The sequence below is a fragment of the Trichomycterus rosablanca genome, chromosome 10 (assembly GCF_030014385.1).
Source record: "Trichomycterus rosablanca isolate fTriRos1 chromosome 10, fTriRos1.hap1, whole genome shotgun sequence".
Lineage (NCBI taxonomy): Eukaryota > Metazoa > Chordata > Actinopteri > Siluriformes > Trichomycteridae > Trichomycterus > Trichomycterus rosablanca.
This window is the reverse complement of record NC_085997.1, coordinates 39,869,377-39,893,872: the sequence shown is the minus strand read 5'-3', so window position 1 is coordinate 39,893,872 and position 24,496 is coordinate 39,869,377. Positions and strand designations below refer to the sequence as shown.

At 43.3% G+C, this 24,496-nt stretch overlaps 1 protein-coding gene across 5 annotated transcripts in view; it reads right to left on the bottom strand.

Moving 5' to 3' along the window:
- The window catches only part of abcc3 (ATP-binding cassette, sub-family C (CFTR/MRP), member 3), an 87,663-nt gene that overhangs the window by 4,368 nt on the left and 58,799 nt on the right, over window positions 1–24,496 (bottom strand). For 3 of the 5 annotated variants that reach the window (XM_063003336.1, XM_063003337.1, XM_063003338.1), the window contains 9 exons: window positions 17,660–17,846; window positions 17,382–17,490; window positions 16,023–16,179; window positions 15,724–15,928; window positions 12,410–12,720; window positions 4,272–4,471; window positions 4,040–4,166; window positions 897–998; window positions 2–148 (listed from right to left, as the gene is read on the bottom strand). In XM_063003336.1, coding sequence (XP_062859406.1) covers window positions 2–148; window positions 897–998; window positions 4,040–4,166; window positions 4,272–4,471; window positions 12,410–12,720; window positions 15,724–15,928; window positions 16,023–16,179; window positions 17,382–17,490; window positions 17,660–17,846 — 1,545 coding nt within the window. Of the gene's footprint in view, window position 1; window positions 149–896; window positions 999–4,039; window positions 4,167–4,271; window positions 4,472–12,409; window positions 12,721–13,200; window positions 13,300–15,723; window positions 15,929–16,022; window positions 16,180–17,381; window positions 17,491–17,659; window positions 17,847–24,496 lie in introns of those variants that run through there. The other 2 variants (XM_063003339.1, XM_063003340.1) reach the window with 2 other exon arrangements.

The following is a 24,496-nucleotide window of genomic DNA, read 5'->3' as shown; positions in this document are numbered from 1 at the left end:
CCTTCTCTCCTCCTTTCACCTGGAGCGAGATGTTCTTCAGGACCAGGTTTAGTCCCTCGCGGTACCTCACGCTGTAGTCGATGAACTCCACGTTGCCCTCCGGTGGCCAGTCAGGAGAGGGCTTCTTGTCCTCCACCTCCCACGGTGCCTGCAGACACGCGAGGAACCAGTCAGCATCTTCGGCTTTGGTCAGGGTCACCAGGCTGCCTGAAAACCCTCGGCTCAGGGCACAATGCCACACAAGATGCCACACGAGGGGCAAATTAGAGCCGCCTGTACGTCCTAATTGATCTGGGATTCTAGGAACTTGAAGCTGTGGCACCAAGGAACCAGTTGTGCTAGCCAAACGGCCTATCCTTTGGGAGGCGCACTTCTCAGTGCCCATACAAAGCCTGGATTAAATAGCTAGGGTGGCATCTGGCAAAAAACTGTGGTGCTGCCTAAATACTGGAGCATCGTTTATTTCTGTGCTCCAGGGTCACCAGGCTGCCCAGAAACCCTAGGCTCAGGGCACAATGCATGATCATGATTCCCTCACCTGCTCACTGTGGAACCTGTCAAACACTTTTCACTCTTATTCTGCCTCCGTCCCAACTTTTTTGGAGTCTGTTATAGCATCGAATTCTAAACCTGCTTCTATTTACACTCTACAATGAAGTTAATCAGTGAAACTTTGGAAATCTAATAACGATCCAGTACTGCGCTTTACTAAACGTCCCAACTTTTCTGGAAATGCTGATTTTGTACGCTGCTGATCATAATTATAACACACAGCAGACCTTCATCTCTCGCTTCTCCAGAAGGGTTTCGTAATACCACCGCTGTTGGGTACTGATTTGCATTTTGTGTGTGTGTGTGGTTGGGCGTGTCGCTCTGCCCTGATTCATCTGTGGTACCTCGGGCGTCGTCTCCGAGTACTCCTTCACTCTCTCCACCGCCACGATGTTGTTCTCCAGGTCCGAGGTCATCCTCACCATCCAGTTCAGAGACATGGTGACCTACACACCGGGCAGAGTGGGCGTGAGTGCCTACAGGGGCGCTACGTAACGTTCAAGTGTCTCATGTTTACTGGTTAATCTGCACTATGAGGCGACTTGGCGATCCTACGGCAATTCAGTTAGTAATTGGTTAGTCAAAACGTCCAAGACTCGTTTCAAATGACTCTGACTCGACTCATGACTCGTGTGATAATTATATCTATCTAATTATTATAATTATAAATATTCTGCTCTCTAATAATAATAATAACGCTCCGGCCGTCTGAACCCACAACACACACAATGTGTAAATGTTCCAGCAGCTTCCGGTGTAGTGATGAAGCGTCGCTCCCTACTCCCTACACAGTCTGAAGTTCACTTCATTTCAACATTCTCGTTACCTTTGGATCAGAATCTCACTTAAAATGGTGGAGTACCCTACGTAGTGCACTTCACAGGAACGACCGGGGTGAATGGAACGCTCCTACAGAATCGGTGCTGATGGTCGAAAGACGCTTTCTGAACCAATCAGAGCTTCTGATTGTAATTGTTAGTAAGAAATGCTGTTATTTGCATTTATTCGGTTTGCGTCACACAGATGACGTGGTAATGAAACGCTCGATCGGCTTTCTAACCACTTCCTGTTTTACTTCACCACCGGGAAAAGTTTGGAGGTTTTTAATTATAAGCACATTTACAAAATAACGAATTCTGTACCTAATGGGACACACGCTTATAAATGTAATAGCATCTGGAAGAACAGAAGCTAAGGTAAGCAGCGGTTATGATGGTTTTTGCTGTGTTTGGGATTTTGGCCGCTGTGCCGTGATTTATCGAGCGCTTTTGTTCTGTAATGAAAACAAAACGTATCAGTTGAAGCTTTTAACTGGAACCTTCTTGTTACAGAAATTACATTCATTTACACAATGAGGAGGAAAGTAAAGACACGAAGTAAAACGGCTAAATACACTCGCTAATCTGTTGTTGTGTTTATCTGAACTTACAGATTATTTCTTTATTTCTGCGCTACATTTATAATATATGTTTTGTGTAGATTATATTGACTCCTGACTCGTATTCTGTGACTTGTGAACATCTCTGTTTGACCCTCCACAGAGTCGGTTGTTAGTTTTCCAAACTCAGTTACCCGAGTCGTGTTTTTAGCTGCTTTACACTCTTCCACATCTTGGACGTTTTGACTAAGCGATTGCTAACTGAATTGCTGTAGGATTGCGAGGTCGTCTCGTCTCATGTGTGTTTTCGTGACTAAACGTAGTTTGGGAGACCAGACAGACTCATTTGAGATTCCTCCCAGTGGTAGATGGTGTAGTGTGTGACCCCCTATCACCCATCAGTCGTGTAGTGTGTAATACACGCCAACTTAAAAGACTTCCAAGTGCAAGAGATCCAGTCGTGTAGTGTGAACTTGGCATAACCAGTAAACATGAGGCACTTGAACGCAGCATGAATGAAAAACGTTAAATCGCTAAACACAAACATTAATCTCCTATACAGACACGATCGGCACGTCCGAAGGTGGGAGGGAAATGTGGAAGGGATTCTGCACAACTGCTGCAGTTACGCCCTCTGCTGGCTGATCGATGGTGCTGCACTACACAGAGACGGGGGATAACGGAGATCAGTGCGTGACTTTCTGTTCACGATACGGATCTCCGTATGAACCTGGTGCAGGTGAAAAGAAGCGGTCCGTACTGCACACGTGTCAGGATTGAAGGGGAATTGGATACGCCCAGAGCGGTAGAGAGAACAGAGTGGCGACACTCCCATAGGGAACCGTTGGAAAGGGGGCGGGACATATTTTCTGTGCAGCTTCCGGGTTGTGGAGCTCTGTATAGTTCCAAACATCCCATAGAGCCCCATTCATTTCCACTACTTATCAAGCATTTTTAGCTGTTTGTTGCTTTGTTTTAAAAAAAATAATGAATTTGATGTCATTAATATACGTAATACTGTTATTATTTAGCATTTGCTCAGCACTAAATGTTACATGTTTATCTTAATTAATAGGTATAACTGAATTTAGCTTAGTCAGCTAAGCTAAATTATTGACACTAGAGTCTTTTCACCTAAAATTGATTAATTAAAAGTTGATTAATCAAGAGTCTTGTTACAGAAATGATAATAAAACATCAGAGCCATAATAAATCATTATACTTTTACTTTCATTCTTAAGTACATTTGAAGGTAAATTTAGTTTAGTACTTTAGTGGAGGTAAAGAGTATTTTTACTTTTACTACTACTTTTACTGGAGTAATATGTTACCTTGGATATCTCTACTTCAACTCAACTACATGGTTTGTGTACCTTGTCCACCACTTACATTAGACAAAATGAACTAGTGCATATTAATTATGAATTAATTCATGTATTACATGTAGGAATAAATTATTACTTACTCATGAAATAAGACATGAATTAATGCTATTTCATGTACCTGCACTATAATGTTAAAGGTATTGGTACGGTAGTGTGTTTATGAATCTGTTCATTCAGTGCAGGTAAACCTTATGAATCCAGCCACATGGCTTAGTGTTTAACCAAAATGATTATTATTATGAATCCTCAGGAAAGTGAAGGGAGATTAGTTTATGTAAAAAACAAAACATAAAAAACTGTCTAATCTCTGTACTGTATATTGTCTCTACTACTTAATGATATCGCATTATGTAATGTATGCTAATATAATGTACTGTGTGTTAACAAGAACGACCTATTAAGTCATTATAAACATCAATCTTCCACTTTATATACCAAATTGATATTAAAGCAGATGCAGTAAATGTAAACGCAGTTGAAAATACCCAGAAATTGTACAAATGTTTATTATTTACTGTTTAATATTTCACTCACTGCTGCCTGTCCCATATGAGAACATGACAGCGCCGGGTTTGTTTGGAACTATTGGAGGGTTACATGAACCACGTGACCGCGTAGCGGCGAGATCAAGGAGTGTCGCAACTCTCTCTATCTACGGCTCTGGATACGCCTAGATTGAGAGGGAAACTGAACTGTTAGAAATGCGTGAGGTGGCACGACGTACCTGCAGGGCGTAGGCGATGGACAGTCCCACCAGCCCCTCGGTCAGCTTGTCCTTCCCGATGACGGCGAACAGAGCGGCGAACAGAACAATGCAGTTTCCGATAAACTCGATCCGAACCCCCAACCACCTGAACCCATCAGAACACAACGCAGTCAACACACGAGCACGACCGGAGACGTCCCGCGTGCCAACACCGGGGTCTAACACCCAAGGGGGGCGTGGCCGGACCTACCTGTTGGAGACTATACCGGGGTAGTAACTCTTCTGGTTCTCGTCCACCTTCATATCGCTCATGAACACGAAGGAGGAGTCGCGTCTGTACGCGCGGATGACGCTAGTGCCGGTGATGGTCTCAGAGAAGTGCGAGTATATGGGGGACCTGCTGATGGACTCCAGACGCTTGAGCTGTCTCGAGGTGGCTACGTAAAATCTCTGGAGAGGAACATTAGGAAGACAGACAGACAGACAGACAGCATGTTTAACAGGTACGGGTAAAGCAGAGCACCGGGGTGAGGATTCCTAAAACACAGCCGGCCCTAAAGTCTGTTTATTGCGCTTTTCCACCAAAAGAACTCTGATTCTGGAACCGGTTCTGTTCAGGTATTTTTTAGAGAACCGGACGCGTTTCTACCAGTTTTTGACAGCTGAGGATGCGTCATCAAAGGTGGACGTTGTGCACCGAAAGTAAAGAGTAAAACGATGGTGGAGTGTGTAGATTATCTGTGGGGATTTGTGCTATTGTTACAGATGTTAGTTTTTAATGCAAAAAGCATCGATCAGCTATTGGTGATAAGACGTAGACGACGACGATTTCTTTAGTGCGTTCGCTCTCACCGCGACCCTCTGCACAAATCGCCACTTCATTCGGCGCTCGGTGTGAGCGGTAAACCCTCGTCAGCGTGTGAATCTGAGCTGAATCTGCATCAGTGTGGAATAAGCGTCAGATCCAGGGTTACAGCTCCACATGTATCTGTGTTTATCTGGATTCTCCTCCCTGTTTCACTTTTAAACTTGTGTTACAGCTCCAGCTTCTGAGAAATGCTGAGAATCAGAATCAGCTTCTTAACGTGCTTTAATGTAGTAAAACAGCGGTCCCCAAACTTTTTTCATATAAGATATAATTTCACGGACCGGCGGTGGTGGGAGGATTTAACCATACCGCTTACAAATAATTGAAATGAACTTTTTTCGCTGCAACAAGACGATGCTCCCACCTAGGGGTGAAAGGAGAAAATAACACCAAAGTGTTTTGGAAATGGAAGCAGTAAAAAAGATCTCTAATTATTTATTCTTTCTGTGCGGCCCGGTAACAAATGACCCACGGACCGGTACCGGTGGGGACCACTGTACTAAAAGAAGGAGACAGGAGCACTAAACTTCTCTTCATTATTACTGCTCATAAGTTCCTCCACTAATCACATTCCTCACTCGCTGTTTTACTACAGTAAGTCACGCCAAGCGTCGTTCATGTTAAGTTTTGTTCGTTGCTTTTACTACATCATATTAAACACTTCCTGGAATTTTTTTTTTTTTTTTCAGTTTAGGTCCCAAAGTGGCTGATTCGAAGCGTCGGCATTTTTTACGTTTCTAGAATCCTCACCAACTTAACAGCAATAATGAACGATGCATTTAACACTATGAAAAATGTCAAACTTAAAAATAAATAATTTACACTCAGTAATATTCTAAATAAATATAATTAAATAACATCGTAACACTACCATACTTATTTCTTTACATTTAGAAACTATTAATTAGGTTTCACATTATTTTTACAGTACTGTGCAGGTCTTTGGTACCACGTCACACATGCTCTCAAAACTAATGTGGGTGGTGCGGCGGCCAGCGCTGACATCTCAAGCTCGTGAGATTGGATCTCATCTGTAGGTAAGAGGGATCTAGACTGATCCAGACGGCTTAAGCTTAAAGAGCAGAACACCATGCCACTATTAGTAGTAATATATTTTAAGTAAGTTAAATCCTAAAGCATTACAGCTGCTTCTGAGGCTCTGGGACTCCAAGGAACCACAGTGAGAGCAGTTCAGCAATTCAAGAGTGCATTAATGACTTGTGAACATCTCTGGGTCATGCAACAAGAGTCCAAATGTAAATAAGGAAGGCAGGTCGTCTTATAAACGGCTTAAGAGAGGCAGAATGCGGGTTTCGGAGGCATCACGAACCTCCAGCATGACGAAATGAAACAGTTCTGCACAGTGAGTGAGCTGAAATTCTTCTGATTATCATTTTACATGATTATTTATTACATTTGGGGGGCAATTACTTTTTGCAAATATACAAATTGACTGGCAAGAGACTGGAGTGCCTAAGAGTGCACAGTACTGTAATATACACACACCAATAACACAAAAATAATAATAATAATAAAAATAACAATAATAATAATAATAATTAAAATAATAATATTGATAATAATAATAATAAAAATAATAATGATAATAATAATAATAAAAATAATAATAATGATAATAATAAAAATACTAATGATAATAATAATAATAAAAATAATAATAATGATAATAATACAAATAATAATGATAATAATAATAATAAAATTAACAATACTAATAATAATAAAAATAATAATAAAGATAATAATAATAAAATAATAAAATTAATAATAATAAAATAATAATAATATAATAAACTAATAATACAAATAATAATAATGATAATAATAATAAAAAATAATAAAAATAATAACAAAAAATAATAATAATAAAATAATAATAAAAATAATAATAACACTAAAATTATAATAATAAAAATAATAATAATAATAATCATAAAAATAATAATAACAATAATAAAAAAAAAATAATAATAAAAAAATAATAATAATAATAATAACACAAAAATAATAATAATTAAAAAAATAATAATTTATAATGATAAAAAAATAATAAAAATAATAACACTAAAATAATATTAATAATAATAATAATAAAACACTTCAAACGTTTGTCCCAGAAGGAAAGAGCCGAGCTGAAACGAGCCATGCAGCGCCGAAGCAACCCAAAAGCAACGAGCAGATAAGAACAGAACCGTGAAGCGTGATGGAGTTAGGAGGACGTAGTGTGAGATGATGGAGAAACACTGCTTCCACCTGGACCAGGATCACTTACTCTAATAGCAGCTTCTAGGACTAAGATCTTCCCTCCAGACTAAGAGCTTTACTAGGATTTCAGTTTAGTGGAAGCTACGTGCGCTATATGGTCAACGGTTTGTGGACACCTGAGCACCCCGGAACACCATCACACCCATGAGTACTGAGGTCAGGAGGGGTGTCCATATACCTTTGACCATATAGTGGACGTCAAACGCACGAAGAACGCGTCTAATCGTCTACAAACGATCGTTTATTAGTATCAGATAAGAGCCTTAGAGGAGACAAGCGAAATCTCAAACCAATGGAATCTGAAGAGGGACGTGAGGAGTCGTTTTCTACAGAGTGAAGCCCACTCCAGGCTCCCCCTACAGACAGCTTGTTCTTTATGCACAGCTAGTTGTATTGTCGTAGAGGATCGCAGCACTGATGGCGCTTTTCCACCACAAAAAGTACCTATCACCCCGCCCTGCTCAGTAGAGAGGATTCTAATCAGACCTGGAGCTCATAATCAGATTAGGAGCATTTTAAGGGAGCTAAGGATTTAGACACGCCCTCTTCTCTTCTAGGGAGTGTAGGATGATGGGAAATGTGTCTGTGTAGACAGAGAGCTAGGGTTTCACACAGAACCGAAGCGCCATTCAAGTGGGGGCAAAACTGATCTGACCACATCATGCAGTTGCGCCCTCTGCTGGCTGATCGATGGCGCTGCACAGAGACGGGGGATAATGGAGATCAGTGCGTGACTCTCAGGGGAAATCTGTGGTACGGATTTGTAAGCGTACAGTGCCGTTCCTCTTATTTTTGTTGGTAAAATGAATTCAGCAGTGCATAAAGAAGAGCTGGTAATAAACAGAGCCCGGACACGCCCACGTCACCAACCCAAACCGCTAAACTACACAGTAAACTACTGGGACAACGGGATCAGAACTACACATACACATCTACACACACCAGCACACGTTAGCATGCTGCATTAATGAGTTAGCAGACTTTTATTCCTATTTACCTGGACCCACCAATAGAACACCAGTAACGGCACTACCACTATGAAGAACATGGGGGTGAGGGCAGAGCATATGAGCAGCACATTGACTGTGTACCAGAAAGTGCGCATCCAAATGTCAAGGTTCTCAGGAATGACCGAGTCTATGGTGTCCACGTCTTTGCTGAAGCGGTTCAGCACCCGCCCCGTGGGGGTGGACTCGAAAAAGGCCTGCGGCGCCCTCAGAATGGCGCCCAGCATGGCGAGGTGGGTGCTGCGGGCCGCCTTCAGCACGCTGTAGGCCCGGCACAGGAAGGAGTTGGCCAGAATCAGCAGACCTGTGCGGAGGGGAGGGCAGGGTTAATGGTGTGACTGGGACAATCATGCTTCCGCTGGTGTGTGGGGGGGGGGGGTTGTATGTCGTATATCTACTGTACATAATATTGTGAAAAGATTCAGGGAATGTGTGGAGATCTCAGTCTGTGTAGGGCAAAATGAGATTGGATAAATATAGAGTACTTCGGAAAACCGTCGTCACTGAACACAGGCCGCCGCTTTAATTTTAATGTGTCAGAATTTAGCACAAAGAGAATTCTACGCAGTTCTATCTCCTAGTGCAAATGTACGACGCAGCATCTACGGAACTTCTAAGCCGGAACTGAAAGTGGGTTGGCACCGGGTGGCATTTTCAGTCGACACAGCTGCATTTGCCACATCTGCAAAAGAAAGGAAGTGTGAAACGTCGGAAACACAATAAATAACCTTAAAGCTCCGCTACAGGAGGAGTGTCGGAACGATGGATTCGGATCAGATCGAAGGTCCATGATCTGTAATAAAAAGTCTACACTCTACTCGTATGGTTATTGGCATTGCTGGCACTATTGTTGGCATTATTATTGGCACTAATCAGATATTTCACAATCAAAAGCTTCAATTTATTTATTTTTAATGCATTTTCTCCCTTTATCTCTAGATTTTTGCCTAATTGCGTTATGCTTCCCGTCCCAGATTGAGGAGACCGAGCTGACACACGCCCCCTCCAACACGTGTGCAGTACCGGCCGTTCACATGAGGATCAGCCTTGTGCACGGAGAGACACACCCTGATCTGTGCAGGCGCCATCAACCAGCCAGCAGAGGTCGTACTTGCATCAGTTATGAGCTCCCTATCCGGCTCCCTTCCTAATCATTGTTCATGTGGCCGGATGGCAGAGCTGAGACGCGATACGATGTATTCGACATCCCAGCTCTGGTGTGCTAGTGTGTTTTCGAACCTTCATCTATTCTACAGTCCTCAATCTGTCTTTCCCTGGACCCTACAGATTAAGAACACACCGCTTTCTTAATCTCTATAGAAATATAATGATCAATTATTAATATAAGATTAATATAAATCTATATCTATCAGATATGAATGCAGATTTTGTTTGTTATATTTTCCTTAATTCATAATGATACCGAGTTGACCAAATACGTGGAAGAACCCGGGTTTTGGTAACACTGGGACCGTCTGTATGACATTATTACTAATATTCAATATTTCCTCTGACCCCACACACCCCTGCCACTTCCTGTACCAGCCACTGCCATCTGGGAAGAGGTACCGGAACATCCGAGTTGAACTGGTCACTCCTGCAACACCAACCAGAACATAATAGGCCTGCCACTAACGACTAATTCTCTATCGATTAATTAATCTAACGATTCATTTTCCTCCAACAAATGTCATTCAGGATCTGATTGAAGCTTCTTTTACTGTAACACTAAACTGTAGGTGATAATAATGTAACCCAGAACTAAATGTAAACAGGGTTTATGTTCATATGATCACATTCTCAGGTGCTCCATATTAAACAGAGTGCAGCTCGTGTTCATGCTGTTCTGTACACACAGCAACGTGCTTCACCTTATAGCAGAGATCAAATAGTTAGATGTAGCCGCGTCTCATTAAGTCCAGCGTACGGTAACGACAGAACGATCCCCGATCCTAACCTCCACATTCACTCAACACTTACTGCACATTCTAAACCATGTAAACACGGTGCTGAGTGTTACGCTGTTACCGGCGCATTCACACGAGAAGCTTTTTGTGCTTCGAGCCCGACGCAGTAAAGTGCGCGGCGGTCTGACTGAACTCGCTAAGAAATGCGCTATTCCAAGATCTCCAGGATTAAGCAGCGTAATGAAACGATATAGACGTGCAGCACGGCGCCGGTGCTGCTGTGGTACCATCAAAGCTTTACACAGTGAACAAACCAGCTTTTAGTTCTGTACCAGGTTTAAGTAGCACCAAACTTTGGATGATTTGGGTCGTGGAGAACTTTGATCTTTTATTTGAAAGCTCTACGATCGTCCTCTGACGGCTGCAGACGGTGTTTTTTAAGACGGAGCTTAATGATGCCGGCCGGTGACCGGAGCAGATACGACTGAGGTCCTGCACACGGCGAGTAGTGCTGAGGGAATCATATGAACGCTTATATGAACAGAGACGATGTAGAAATTAAAAAGGAGCGTTTATAAACATCGTTTTAAAAACGTTGACGCTCATCGACTAGGTCGACCAATCGCGGCAGCCCTAGAATTTAACATAAACAATTCTGGCTGTCACTATCCAACCCTGCACCCTACACATCACAGGTACTTAGCTTTCTCTCACACTAAACTCACAGGACTGTACCTTCTTATTGCACATGCACTTTAACCGGACTCTATAAGCTGCTAACACTACCCCAGACCTGTCCATGCACCTTTTATGTATGCACCTTCCCCCCATCCCTTCTCCCCTATTGTCTTTCGTATGTCTGCACTGGAAATGTACAACCCTGAGCATTTGAGCTGATATCCTGATAAAGGACCAGTGTTGTAATTTTGGTTGATTCAGAGTTGAATATTCAGTTTGGGTGGGTTGTGACACCAGTCGTTCACAAGGACCTTAGGCAATTTGTAAGCATGCTGTCGGGTATGAGCCAGTGTTAGAACACAGTATGGTATTATTTCCTAAACAAAATAATCAGCTAAATTAAAGTATGAAGGAGAAAAAACACATTAAAAGGAGAACAAAGCTGCAGGCTGCTGCATGTCTGACCTGCACAGGTGTAAGTTCAAGATTTGGCCACCAGATGGCAGCAAAAACCCACATATCGGTTAATATCTTCTAACCAGGTTTAAAGTGTGTGTATATGTACACCGATCAGCCATAACATTATGATTATGTTTCTACACTCACTGTCCATGTTATCAGCTCCACTTACCATATAGAAGCACTTTGTAGTTCTACAATTACTGACTGTAGTCCATCTGTTTCTCTACATGCTTTGTTATCCCCTTTCATGCTGTTCTTCAATGGTCAGGACCCCCACAGAGCAGGTATTATTTAGGTGGTGGATCATTCATGGTGGTGTGTTAGTGTGTGTTGTGCTGGTATGAGTGGATCAGACACAGCAGCGCTGCTGGAGTTTTTAACCACCTCACTGTCACTGCTGGACCGAGAATCGTCCACCGACCAAAAACGTCCAGCCGACAGCGCCCCGTGTGCAGCATCCTGTGAGCACTGATGAAGGTCTAGAAGATGAGCGACTCAAACAGCAGCAATAGATGAGCGATCGTCTCTGACTTTACATCTACAAGGTGGACCGACTAGGTAGGAGTGTCTAATAGAGTGGACAGTGCGTGGACACGGTGTTTAAAAACTCCAGCAGCGCTGCTGTGTCTGATCCACTCATACCAGCACAACACACACTAACACACCACCACCATGTCAGTGTCACTGCAGTGCTAAGAATCATCCACCACCTAAATAATACCTGCTCTGTGGGGGGTCCTGTGGGGGTCCTGACCATTGAAGAACAGCATGAAAGGGGGTAACAAAGCATGTAGAGAAACAGATGGACTACAGTCAGTAATTGTAGAACTACAAAGTGCTTCTCTGTGGTAAGTGGAGCTGATACAATGGACTGTGTGTGTGTGGGGGGGGGGGGGTGTAAGTGTAAAAGAGAGAGGAGGGAGAGAAGGTAAAAGCAAACAGGCGCGGCAGGAAGTAAACGGCCGCCGGCGAGCGTCTGTTGGACAGGGAGGAAGTTAGTACTTGGTGACGGAGGGCGGGGCAGGGTGAGGGGCGCTGAAACGAAGTGAAGGGTAAAGAGGAGAAGTAAGAGAACTGCTTCGCCGCCTGTACTGCTGCATGCCGAGGCGCGTTCTTAAAAGAATAGACGAGGAAAGCGAAAGGAAAAGACGTTCCCCCGGCGTGGTGAGGAACGCGGTACCTGCACGAAGAAGTAAATCAAAGCCAGGGGGCCGACGACCACCGCGAAGATGGGCGTGCTGATAATGATAACGATCATGGTGGACACGGAGGCAAAGAACGTGCCCAGGAACATGAGGATAGTGGAGGGCAGGGCCTCGTCGATGACGTAAATGTCTTTGGAGAAGCGGTTGATGATGCGCCCTATGGGGGTGGTGTCATAGAAGGCCTGCGGGGTGCGGAATTTGTTGTCCAGGAGGCCCTCGTGCAGCTTGCGGGCGGCCAGGATTTTCCCCATGGCCAGGGTAAAGGAGGACGACATGACCAGGAGGCCTGCCACACACAGAGAGGAGGTGGGGGGGTTAGAGGGGTCGCTAGCCTACAAAGACCTGTGGAGGAAGTTCCAGAAGGGTTGGGGTGGGGGGGGGTTAAGAGAATTAGGAACAAGCAGACTGAGGGCAGATAGAATATGAGTCCCAACTACGGCAGAATAAAACAACCCGCCCGGTATCTGCACCTGAGGAAAATGTGTGCACGTAGTGCGGTCATTTATTTCAATAAATAAGAGTCTTATTAATATGTGGAGCTCAGACATACTTACACTCAAGATCCCAAAAGTTGTTCATGGTATAATGGCATTGCAAAACAGATTAAAACAAGGCTTCAAACATCTCAAAATAAATGAGTTAGGGTTATTTTAAATCTTCCTATGAGAACACATTTGGAATTGAATCGTTTTCAAATGATCGGGTGGTTAAAAGTTCAGGATAGGGTTGCTTTGATAGAATTGTGTAACGTGTACAAGATCGTACATGGAGCTGTTCCACGATATTTTAAAAATTATTTTATTCAGGTGAGGGACGTTCATGCTCATTTTACAAGAAGATCATCCACAGATTTAGCCCTGCCATGCTGTAAAAGTAAAGTGGGTAGGGATTCTTTTAAGTTTCTAGCAGTGTCTTTGCTAATTAAAAAGCTCTAATAATGTTTATGAATTAAATGAATACACTGTATTGTTATGTTTTAGTGACTGTATTATGATGTCAAGCTCGCTATGCTGCTTATTGTTGGACTGAATCATGTATATGGAAACAATGGAAACGAGTCTTCGGACTTTTTGTGTTATCCCCGACTATTTCTGTTTGTTTTTTTTAAGAGGCACTGCAGTTAGAGGCACTGTAACTATTTAAACAAATATGAAATGGTTTAATCGAAATAAACTCATCACAATAATAAAGATTTAAATTCACTAAACTCTGGAACGATCTGCTGTTGGATAATCTGCAGTGAAGTGCAGCAGAGTGACTGTAGCTATAAAGCTGTCCTGCATAGAGCTTCAGTCCTGCAGCACCTCGTGTACGTCTCTTTAATCAGACGTTTTCTCAGCCCACCAGTGCTGGGACCCGGGTTCGAATCTCGCCTGTGCCTGATGAGGGAGGTGGCGCCACCCAGACTAGGACCGAGCGTTTAAATTGCTTGTAAAGCACTCACTCACTCACTCACTCACTTTCTTAACCGCTTATCCAGTCAGGGTCGCGGCGCGGGGGGGGGGGGGATGTTTTTGGACTGTGCGAGGAAGCCCACTCAGACACGGGGAGAACATGCAAACTCCACACAGAAAGGACCAAGAGCGATTCACCTGGGAATCGAACCCAGGACCTTCTCGCCGTGAGGCGACAGTGCGCACACAGATCAGCCGTGACGTTAAAACGGCCGAACGGTGGCGGGAACGTCAAGGGACGGGACCTTTCAGGCGGCACGTGAACAGTCGGGTCTTGAGGTTGATGTGCTGGGGTCGGGAAAATGGACGAGCATCTTTTATTTAGCAAGCAGTATTTAGTATCTGCTCAAATTGGTCCAAAAAGGGGCGGCGGCTGATGAGCCAGCGACAGCATCATGGGCGCGCAAGACTCACTCGTGTACGTGATCCCACAGAGGAGCTACTGTAGCCCATAATGCTTTACACCTTTATCCAAAGCGACTTACAATTATGATTAAACACGAGTCTAAGCAATTGAGGGTTAAGCGCCTTGCTCAGGGGCCCAACAGTGGCAACCTGGTGGTGGGGCTTGAACTGGCAACCTTCTGATTGCTAGTCCAGTACCTTAACCACTGAGCTATCACTGCTTTTACATTTACATTTACATTTTCGGCACTTATCCAAAGCGACTTACAGTACAGTTACAGTATACATTCTGAGCAACTGAGGCTTAGGGGCCTTGCTCAAGGGCCCAACAGCAGAAACCTAGCAGTGGTGGGGCTTGAACCAGCGACCTTTGGATTACTAGTCCTGTGCCTTAACCACTAGGCTACGGCTTGTGCTTTTGTTACTGTTGTCTGACCAATCAGAGCGCTCATGCCGACCCCTGTTCACAGCAGTAATGCAACAAGGTGAGCCGTGTCCACATACTTTTGGAATTACGGTGCAGTAGCATAAAAAAATGGGGTTCGATTTCTTGTTCTTCTTGAACGTGTCTTGCTTAGGATGCTCAAGTGCATCCATCCTGTCAGGTCCATTAATGATCACTTCTATCAGACTGACCTGTACTACTAACTCTAGAAGAGCTGCTGCTCCAAGCAGAATCAGAAAAAGATGGGACGCTATGGAAAATACATTTCCTTTGACTTTTATTTATTTATTTATTTATTTCACGTTCTGTCTGGTCGACTTCATTTCATTTGTTAATAAACATCCATTCCTGCATTTCGGACCTGCAACACGTTCCAAAAAAAGTTTGGACGGGGGAAATTTTGGCAAGCAGCCTCCACAAAAGGCTTCAGAGTCTCTGAGGAGCAAAGATGATCAGAGGATCCAGTCTGTCCACAAATGTGTGAGAAAATGATTCAAATGATTAAAAACCACGTTCATCACAGAAAGATCAGAAGGGATTTGCATGTTCTCCCTCTACAGTGCAGAATATCATTAAACCATTCAAGGAATGTGTGAAAGTAGAGGGTACGGGTGCTGGAGCGTCCTGCCTGCAGTCCTGCTCTGTCCCCGATAGAGGACGTGAGGAGAATCTTGAACCCTGAACTGTTCCACACATTAAGACGTGTCTGCAGGAAGAACGGGACAAAATAACGGAAACACGTCATCGCTCGGCGTCCTCGGTGCCCAAACGTCTCTTAAGTGTCGTGAGAAGGAACGGACACGTTACAGAGCGGTAAATGCTTTACCATCCCAACTTTTAATGGAACGTTGAGCAGGTCTGAACTGCAGGAATGGACGTTTATTAATAAATGAAATGAAAGTCGAGCATGCGGTCACAACTTTTTCTGATTCGGGGTTGTAGGACGAGACGGTGGACGTGTGGTCGATGATCGCCCGCGCCGTACCTTGCGTGATGCCCAGTGCCGCGTACACCCCCACTCGCATCTGCACGTTGTCCTCGGTCCCGTTGGCCTTCCTGTCGGTCCAGTCGCTGAGCCAGATGTTGGCCCCGATAGCGGCGGCGCTCTGAGCGGCGTACAGCAGGCAGATGAGGAGGGACAGCAGGGGCCCGACGGCCTTCACGTACTCCCAGTACACCTTCGTCTTCACCTGAAGCAAACCGAGCACAGAGGAAACGATCGGCGCGTTCAGTACGCGAGTATAGAGCTCAGTACTGTATAAAGTATCAGGGTGAGCCGCTGACCCGGCCGGTCTCCGCCGTCTCCGCCTGGATCAGCTTCTCCACTTTGGCCTCTTGTTTCTCCGGTGGCGGGTCTCCGTGCCTCCTCTCGCTACAGCGCCGCCTGCGCACCGACTTGGTTCTCGTGTTCTCCAGGTCGCTGGACATCACGCTGATCTGCCTGCGGAGGCGCAACACAATCGCTGCTGTTACCCAAAACCCGGAGAGAGGAAATCCCTTCATTATTCTACATGAGACTAAAATATCTGCAGCTCCACGGGACCATGGACGCATTAACAGGTTCTCCCAAACATCCTTATGGGGGGAAAAATACCTCGAAACTCAACGTCTTTAAAACTCAACACCACTCCCAGAACCCACTGACGTCCAGATTCGAGGTATTTTCCCCCCATAAGGATGTTTGGGAGAACCTGTTAATGCGTCCATGGTCCCGTGGAGCTGCAGATATTTTAGTCTCATGTAAAATAATGAGGTTGTTTTTGACACTTAAACACTGAAACTAACACAAATATAATATAAACACACTGAAATACAATTACTAACAGTTACACATCAATAAAAATACAATAAAAGCTGCACTTTAGTTTTACTTCTTTATTGTTTCCTGACGCTTCTTAATGCTGGAGATGCTCAATGTTGGAATACCGTATTCCCTTCAGCACCGGCGCATTCACACGAGAAGTGACAAAAAAAAAAGTGTGACGGCGGTGCACAAAACCTAACGTGACTTACTGTAGTAAAACAGCGAGTGAGGAATGTGATTAGTGGAGGAACTTATGAGCAGTAATAATGAAGAGAAGTTTAGTGCTCCTGTCTCCTTCTTTTACTACATTAAACCACGTTAAGCTTTATTCTCAACCAGAAGCGTTTTAGACTCTGGGAGAAGCTGATTCTGATTCTCACCATTTCTCAGAAGCTGGAGCTGTAACACAAGTTTAAAAGTGAAACTGGGAGGAGAATCCAGATAAACACAGAAACATGTGGAGCTGTAACCCTGGATCTGCACCTTATTCCACACTGATGCAGATCAGGGTTTACTGCTGTGTTCTATTGAGGTGCAGCACATGGATCCACAAAAGGGACAAAATGCCTCGCAGTACAGCACTGAAAAGTCTCTTGCACTAGCAATCCTACGGCAATTCAGTTAGCAATCGCTTAGTCAAAACGTCCAAGATGTGGAAGTAAAGCAGCTAGTAAAGCGACTCGGGTAACTGAGTCTGGAAACTAACAACCGATTCTGTGGGTCAAAACACGGAGGAGAATTTCGGTATTTGAGACGGAACATGAAGCCTCGCACCGTCGCCGGATGTTCTAGGTTTATATTTAACTATTAATGGAGCTGTGATGGAGTTAACCGCTCACCTGATGAATTGTTTCCGGGCCTCGTTGACGACAGGCTCGATGTCCACCATGTCGATGTTGTTACTCAGCGTGTCGTCAAGAAACGTCTCTTCATCATCGAGCAAAACCTCTGAGATAAACACACACGTGTTCACAACTTCAGAAACAGCTTGGGATCATGCATTTTCCCTTCAATTTAGTCATATCCAATTCCCTGGGGGGTATGTTGGAGGGGGCGTGTGTTACTCCCGACCCTCCCCAGTACAGGAGGTGAAGTGATCAGTAAGACCTGAACGTACCCGTCACCTCCTCCTCCTCCTCCACGATGTCCTCGAGCGAGTAGTTCCTCAGAAATTCGGCGAAGGCTCCGTTCTGCCTGAGCAGGTCCTGGTACGATCCCATCTCAGACATGCTGCCGTCCACCAGCACCATGATGTTATCCACCTGAGGCAGGAAGCTGATGCTGTGGGTCACCAGAATCCGCGTCTGCGCCACCGAACACACACACACACGGTCAAAATAGGTCAGTTTATCATAGTGATGTCCAGTACAGTGCAGAGAGAGTGTGTGTGTGTGTGATAGAAAGTACAGACAGTGTGTGTGTGTGTGTGTGTGTGTGATAGGATGTACAGACTGTGTGTGTGTGATAGTACAATGTGTGTGTAATAGGAAGTACAATGTGTGTGTGTGTGTGATAGTACAATGTGTGTGTAATAGGAAGTACAATGTGTGTGTGTGTGTGTGTGATAGTACAATGTGTGTGTAATAGGAAGTACAATGTGTGTGTGTGTGATAGTACAGTGTGTGTGTAATAGGAAGTACAATGTGTGTGTGTGTGTGTGATAGTACAATGTGTGTGTAATAGGAAGTACAATGTGTGTGTGTGTGTGTGTGTGATAGTACAGTGTGTGTGTAATAGGAAGTACAATGTGTGTGTGTGTGTGTGTGTGTGATAGTACAATGTGTGTGTAATAGGAAGTACAGTGTGTGTGTGTGTGTGTGATAGTACAATGTGTGTGTAATGGGAAGTACAGTATGTGTGTGTGTGTGTGTGTGTGTGTGATAGTACAATGTGTGTGTAATAGGAAGTACAATGTGTGTGTGTGTGTGTGTGTGATAGTACAATGTGTGTGTAATAGGAAGTACAATGTGTGTGTGTGTGTGTGTGTGTGATAGTACAGTGTGTGTGTAATAGGAAGTACAATGTGTGTGTGTGTGTGTGTGTGTGTGTGATAGTACAATGTGTGTGTAATGGGAAGTACAGTATGTGTGTGTGTGTGTGTGTGTGTGTGTGATAGTACAATGTGTGTGTAATAGGAAGTACAGTGTGTGTGTGTGTGTGTGTGTGATAGTACAATGTGTGTGTAATGGGAAGTACAGTATGTGTGTGTGTGTGTGTGTGTGATAGTACAATGTGTGTGTAATAGGAAGTACAATGTGTGTGTGTGTGTGTGATAGTACAATGTGTGTGTAATAGGAAGTACAATGTGTGTGTGTGTGTGTGTGTGTGTGTGATAGTACAATGTGTGTGTAATAGGAAGTACAATGTGTGTGTGTGTGTGTGTGTGTGTGTGTGATAGTACAGTGTGTGTGTAATAGGAAGTACAATGTGTGTGTGTGTGTGTGTGATAGTACAATGTGTGTGTAATAGGAAGTACAGTGTGTGTGTGTGTGAGTGATAGGAAGTACAGTGTGTGTGTAATAGGAAGTACAGTGTGTGTGTGTGTGAGTGATAGGAAGTACAGTGTGTGTGTGTGTGATAGTACAATGTGTGTGTAATAGGAAGTACAGTGTGTGTGAGTGATAGGAAGTACAGTGTGTGTGTGTGATAGGAAGTACAGTGTGTGTGTAATAGGAAGTACAGTGTGTGTGTAATAGGAAGTACAGTGTGTGTGTGTGTGAGTGATAGGAAGTACAGTGTGTGTGTAATAGGAAGTACAGTGTGTGTGTGTGTGTGTGTGTGTGTGTGATAGTACAATGTGTGTGTGAGTGATAGGAAGTAGTGTGTGTGTGTGATAGGAAGTACAGTGTGTGTGTGTGTGTGATAGTACAATGTGTGTGTGAGTGATAGGAAGTAAAGTGTGTGTGTGTGATAGGAAGTACAGTGTGTGTGTGTGTGTGTGTGTGTGATAGTACAATGTGTGTGTGAGTGATAGGAAGTACAGTGTGTGTGTGTGATAGGAAGTACAGTGTGTGTGTGTGTGTGTGTGTGTGTGTGATAGTACAATGTGTGTGTGAGTGATAGGAAGTAGTGTGTGTGTGTGATAGGAAGTACAGTGTGTGTGTGTGTGTGATAGTACAATGTGTGTGTGAGTGATAGGAAGTAAAGTGTGTGTGTGTGATAGGAAGTACAGTGTGTGTGTGTGTGTGTGTGTGTGATAGTACAATGTGTGTGTGAGTGATAGGAAGTACAGTGTGTGTGTGTGATAGGAAGTACAGTGTGTGTGTGTGTGTGTGTGTGATAGTACAATGTGTGTGTGAGTGATAGGAAGTACAGTGTGTGTGTGTGAGTGACAGGAAGTACAGTGTGTGTGTGTGTGTATTTGGAAGTACAGTGTGTGCTGCCTAATTTGGCCAGCAATAATTATTAATAATTATTAATAATTAATAATAATAATTATTATTATATGTTCAAAATGCCCCCCTGCCTCCCAAAATATACTAAAATAAAAATGATAAACATATTCCACTCATTAAGCCTTGTGTAATGTTAAGATTCATTAATGTTCCCATCAGTTGAATCCCACCACCACCCCCGTAGATGCCCCAGTTGTTCCGCGCAGTTGTGGTGACACGCCCGTAGGTCTGCCTGGTGCACAGGGGCGGCGAGAGTACCATGGTCATGGTGTCCACCCATCAACTGTACCGAGTTGTGTTTTCTTCTCTACTAGGTGTGTGGGGATTCGCCTCGCTCTCTCTCTCTCTGAATTCAATTCAATTTGCTTTATTGACATGACAAATTTACATATTTGTATTGTCAAAGTGTTCATATAGTATATGTATATAAATATATATATATATATGTATATATACAATATATATTTACAAAAAAAAGAACAGGTATATACATATAGAAGAAAAATGGTAAAGAAAATATTCATTATGTAATAGAACAATTGTTCACAAAAAAAGAGAAAATATCATTGTGTGTGTGTGGTGTGTGTGCGGGGGTGTGTGTGTGGTGTGTGTGTGGTGTGTGTGCGGGGGGGGGGGGGGGGGATGATCTGGTGTTTCACTCACTGTCCCGGTGTGTGTGACACTCCTGTACATATCTGGCTGCAGTGGAGGCTGATGGTCCCTCTCCTAATATAACGGCCAGTTTCTGGCTCTCGGTCAGCGTTCTGAAGCCGCTCACCTCTCTTCCAAACTGATCAAAATATTTGTGTCTAATTGTTGTGTATTTTGGGCAGTTTAGAAGGAAGTGCACCTCTGTCTCAACCTCACCTGTCCTGCAGTGACCACACAGTCTCTCCTCTCTGGGGATCCAGGACTTTTTTAACCTGCCTCTCTCGATGGCCAGGCTGTGGTCACTCAGTCTGTATTTGGTGAGAATGTGTCTCTGCTTCGTATCTCGGACAGTGAGGAGATACGTGGCCAGGTTGTATTCATGTTTTAGGGTCAGATAGCAGTTCAGTCTGTTTTGGGATTGAGTTTGGGTTCTCCAATGTTCCAGATAAGTGTTTTTGAGGTGTTTGATAATTTGGGTGATTCTGATTGGTGTTTGGGAAGCAGTGCTGGTCAGAGAGTTAGGGTTGTTAGGGGTCAGTGTGTTGGTCAGTCTCTGGACCAGCTGACACAGGGGACTCTTTTCAGGGTAGAGCTCTTGGGATTGGAGTGCCTGAAACTGCAGGCTTGTTGTGGGACTGGATTTTAGGTGCATCCAGAATTTAAGGGCTCTTTTATCAATATGAATGATTAATGGGTATCGATTAATAATAATTCAGCCCTGCATGCGTTGGTTGGGGTTTTTCTTTGTACATGTAAAATCATTCTGCAGAATTCTGCATGCAGGACTTCAGCGGGATGCTTGTCCCATCTAGTGTAGTCATGATGACTGAGTGGACCCCATACTTCACTACCGTACAGCGCAATGGGCAGGATTATACTATCAAAGATCTTTAACCAGATTCTAATTGGAACGTCAATCTTAATGAATTTGTTTTTAATCACAACACTGCCAGACCGAAGCCTCCTGAGGCGCTGATTTTGAGCCCCAGGTAATCATAAGAAAGGGTGTGGTCTAGGGCAGTAACACCGCTAAATCATTGATATAGATATTTTATACAACACTTAGTTCCGACCTTACAATCTGATTGGCTGAGAAGCATTCTAGCCTTTTCACACCACTACTGTATTACTCCGCTGAAGCGTTGCCAGTAACGACGAGCTTCATGCACACAAACGCGCACGCAGCGACACAGAGTTTATTCCTGATCACGTTTTAAATCCGGTATCTGATACACAATCTAGTGCACTATGTAGGGAACATGAATGCGTTATCTGATACACAATCTAGTGCACTATGTAGGGAACATGAATGCGTTATCTGATACACAATCTAGTGCACTATGTAGGGAACATAAATCCGTGATCTGATACACAATCTAGTGCACTATGTAGGGAACATGAATGCGTTATCTGATACACAATCTAGTGCACTATGTAGGGAACATGAATGCGTTATCTGATACACAATCTAGTGCACTATGTAGGGAACATAAATCCGTGATCTGATACACAATCTAGTGCACTATGTAGGGAACATGAATGCGTTATCTGATACACAATCTAGTGCACTATGTAGGGAACATGAATGCGTTATCTGATACACAATCTAGTGCACTATGTAGGGAACATAAATCCGTGATCTGATACACAATCTAGTGCACTATGTAGAAACATAAATACGTTATCTGATACACAATCTAGTGCACTATGTAGGGAACATGAATGCGTTATCTGATACACAATCTAGTGCACTATGTAGGGAACATAAATCCGTGATCTGATACACAATCTAGTGCACTATGTAGGGAACATAAATCCGTGATCTGATACACAATCTAGTGCACTATGTAGGGAACATGAATGCGTTATCTGATACACAATCTAGTGCACTATGTAGGGAACATAAATCCGTGATCTGATACACAATCTAGCGCACTATGTAGGGAACATAAATCCGTGATCTGATACACAATCTAGTGCACTATGTAGGGAACATGAATGCGTTATCTGATACACAATCTAGTGCACTATGTAGGGAACATGAATGCGTTATCTGATACACAATCTAGTGCACTATGTAGGGAACATAAATCCGTGATCTGATACACAATCTAGTGCACTATGTAGGGAACATAAATCCGTGATCTGATACACAATCTAGTGCACTATGTAGGGAACATAAATCCGTGATCTGATACACAATCTAGTGCACTATGTAGGGAACATAAATCCGTGATCTGATACACAATCTAGTGCACTATGTAGGGAACATAAATACGTTATCTGATACACAATCTAGTGCACTATGTAGGGAACATGAATGCGTTATCTGATACACAATCTAGTGCACTATGTAGGGAACATAAATCCGTGATCTGATACACAATCTAGTGCACTATGTAGAAACATAAATACGTTATCTGATACACAATCTAGTGCACTATGTAGGGAACATGAATGCGTTATCTGATACACAATCTAGTGCACTATGTAGGGAACATAAATCCGTGATCTGATACACAATCTAGTGCACTATGTAGGGAACATAAATCCGTGATCTGATACACAATCTAGTGCACTATGTAGGGAACATGAATGCGTTATCTGATACACAATCTAGTGCACTATGTAGGGAACATAAATCCGTGATCTGATACACAATCTAGTGCACTATGTAGAAACATAAATACGTTATCTGATACACAATCTAGTGCACTATGTAGGGAACATGAATGCGTTATCTGATACACAATCTAGTGCACTATGTAGGGAACATAAATCCGTGATCTGATGCACAATCTAGTGCACTATGTAGGGAACATGAATGCGTTATCTGATACACAATCTAGTGCACTATGTAGGGAACATAAATCCGTGATCTGATACACAATCTAGTGCACTATGTAGGGAACATAAATCCGTGATCTGATACACAATCTAGTGCACTATGTAGGGAACATAAATCCGTGATCTGATACACAATCTAGTGCACTATGTAGGGAACATGAATGCGTTATCTGATACACAATCTAGTGCACTATGTAGGGAACATAAATCCATGATCTGATACACAATCTAGTGCACTATGTAGAAACATAAATACGTTATCTGATACACAATCTAGTGCACTATGTAGGGAACATGAATGCGTTATCTGATACACAATCTAGTGCACTATGTAGGGAACATAAATCCGTGATCTGATACACAATCTAGTGCACTATGTAGGGAACATAAATCCGTGATCTGATACACAATCTAGTGCACTATGTAGGGAACATAAATCCGTGATCTGATACACAATCTAGTGCACTATGTAGGGAACATAAATCCGTGATCTGATACACAATCTAGTGCACTATGTAGGGAACATGAATGCGTTATCTGATACACAATCTAGTGCACTATGTAGGGAACATAAATCCGTGATCTGATACACAATCTAGCGCACTATGTAGGGAACATAAATCCGTGATCTGATACACAATCTAGTGCACTATGTAGGGAACATGAATGCGTTATCTGATACACAATCTAGTGCACTATGTAGGGAACATGAATGCGTTATCTGATACACAATCTAGTGCACTATGTAGGGAACATAAATCCGTGATCTGATACACAATCTAGTGCACTATGTAGGGAACATAAATCCGTGATCTGATACACAATCTAGTGCACTATGTAGGGAACATAAATCCGTGATCTGATACACAATCTAGTGCACTATGTAGGGAACATAAATCCGTGATCTGATACACAATCTAGTGCACTATGTAGGGAACATAAATACGTTATCTGATACACAATCTAGTGCACTATGTAGGGAACATGAATGCGTTATCTGATACACAATCTAGTGCACTATGTAGGGAACATAAATCCGTGATCTGATACACAATCTAGTG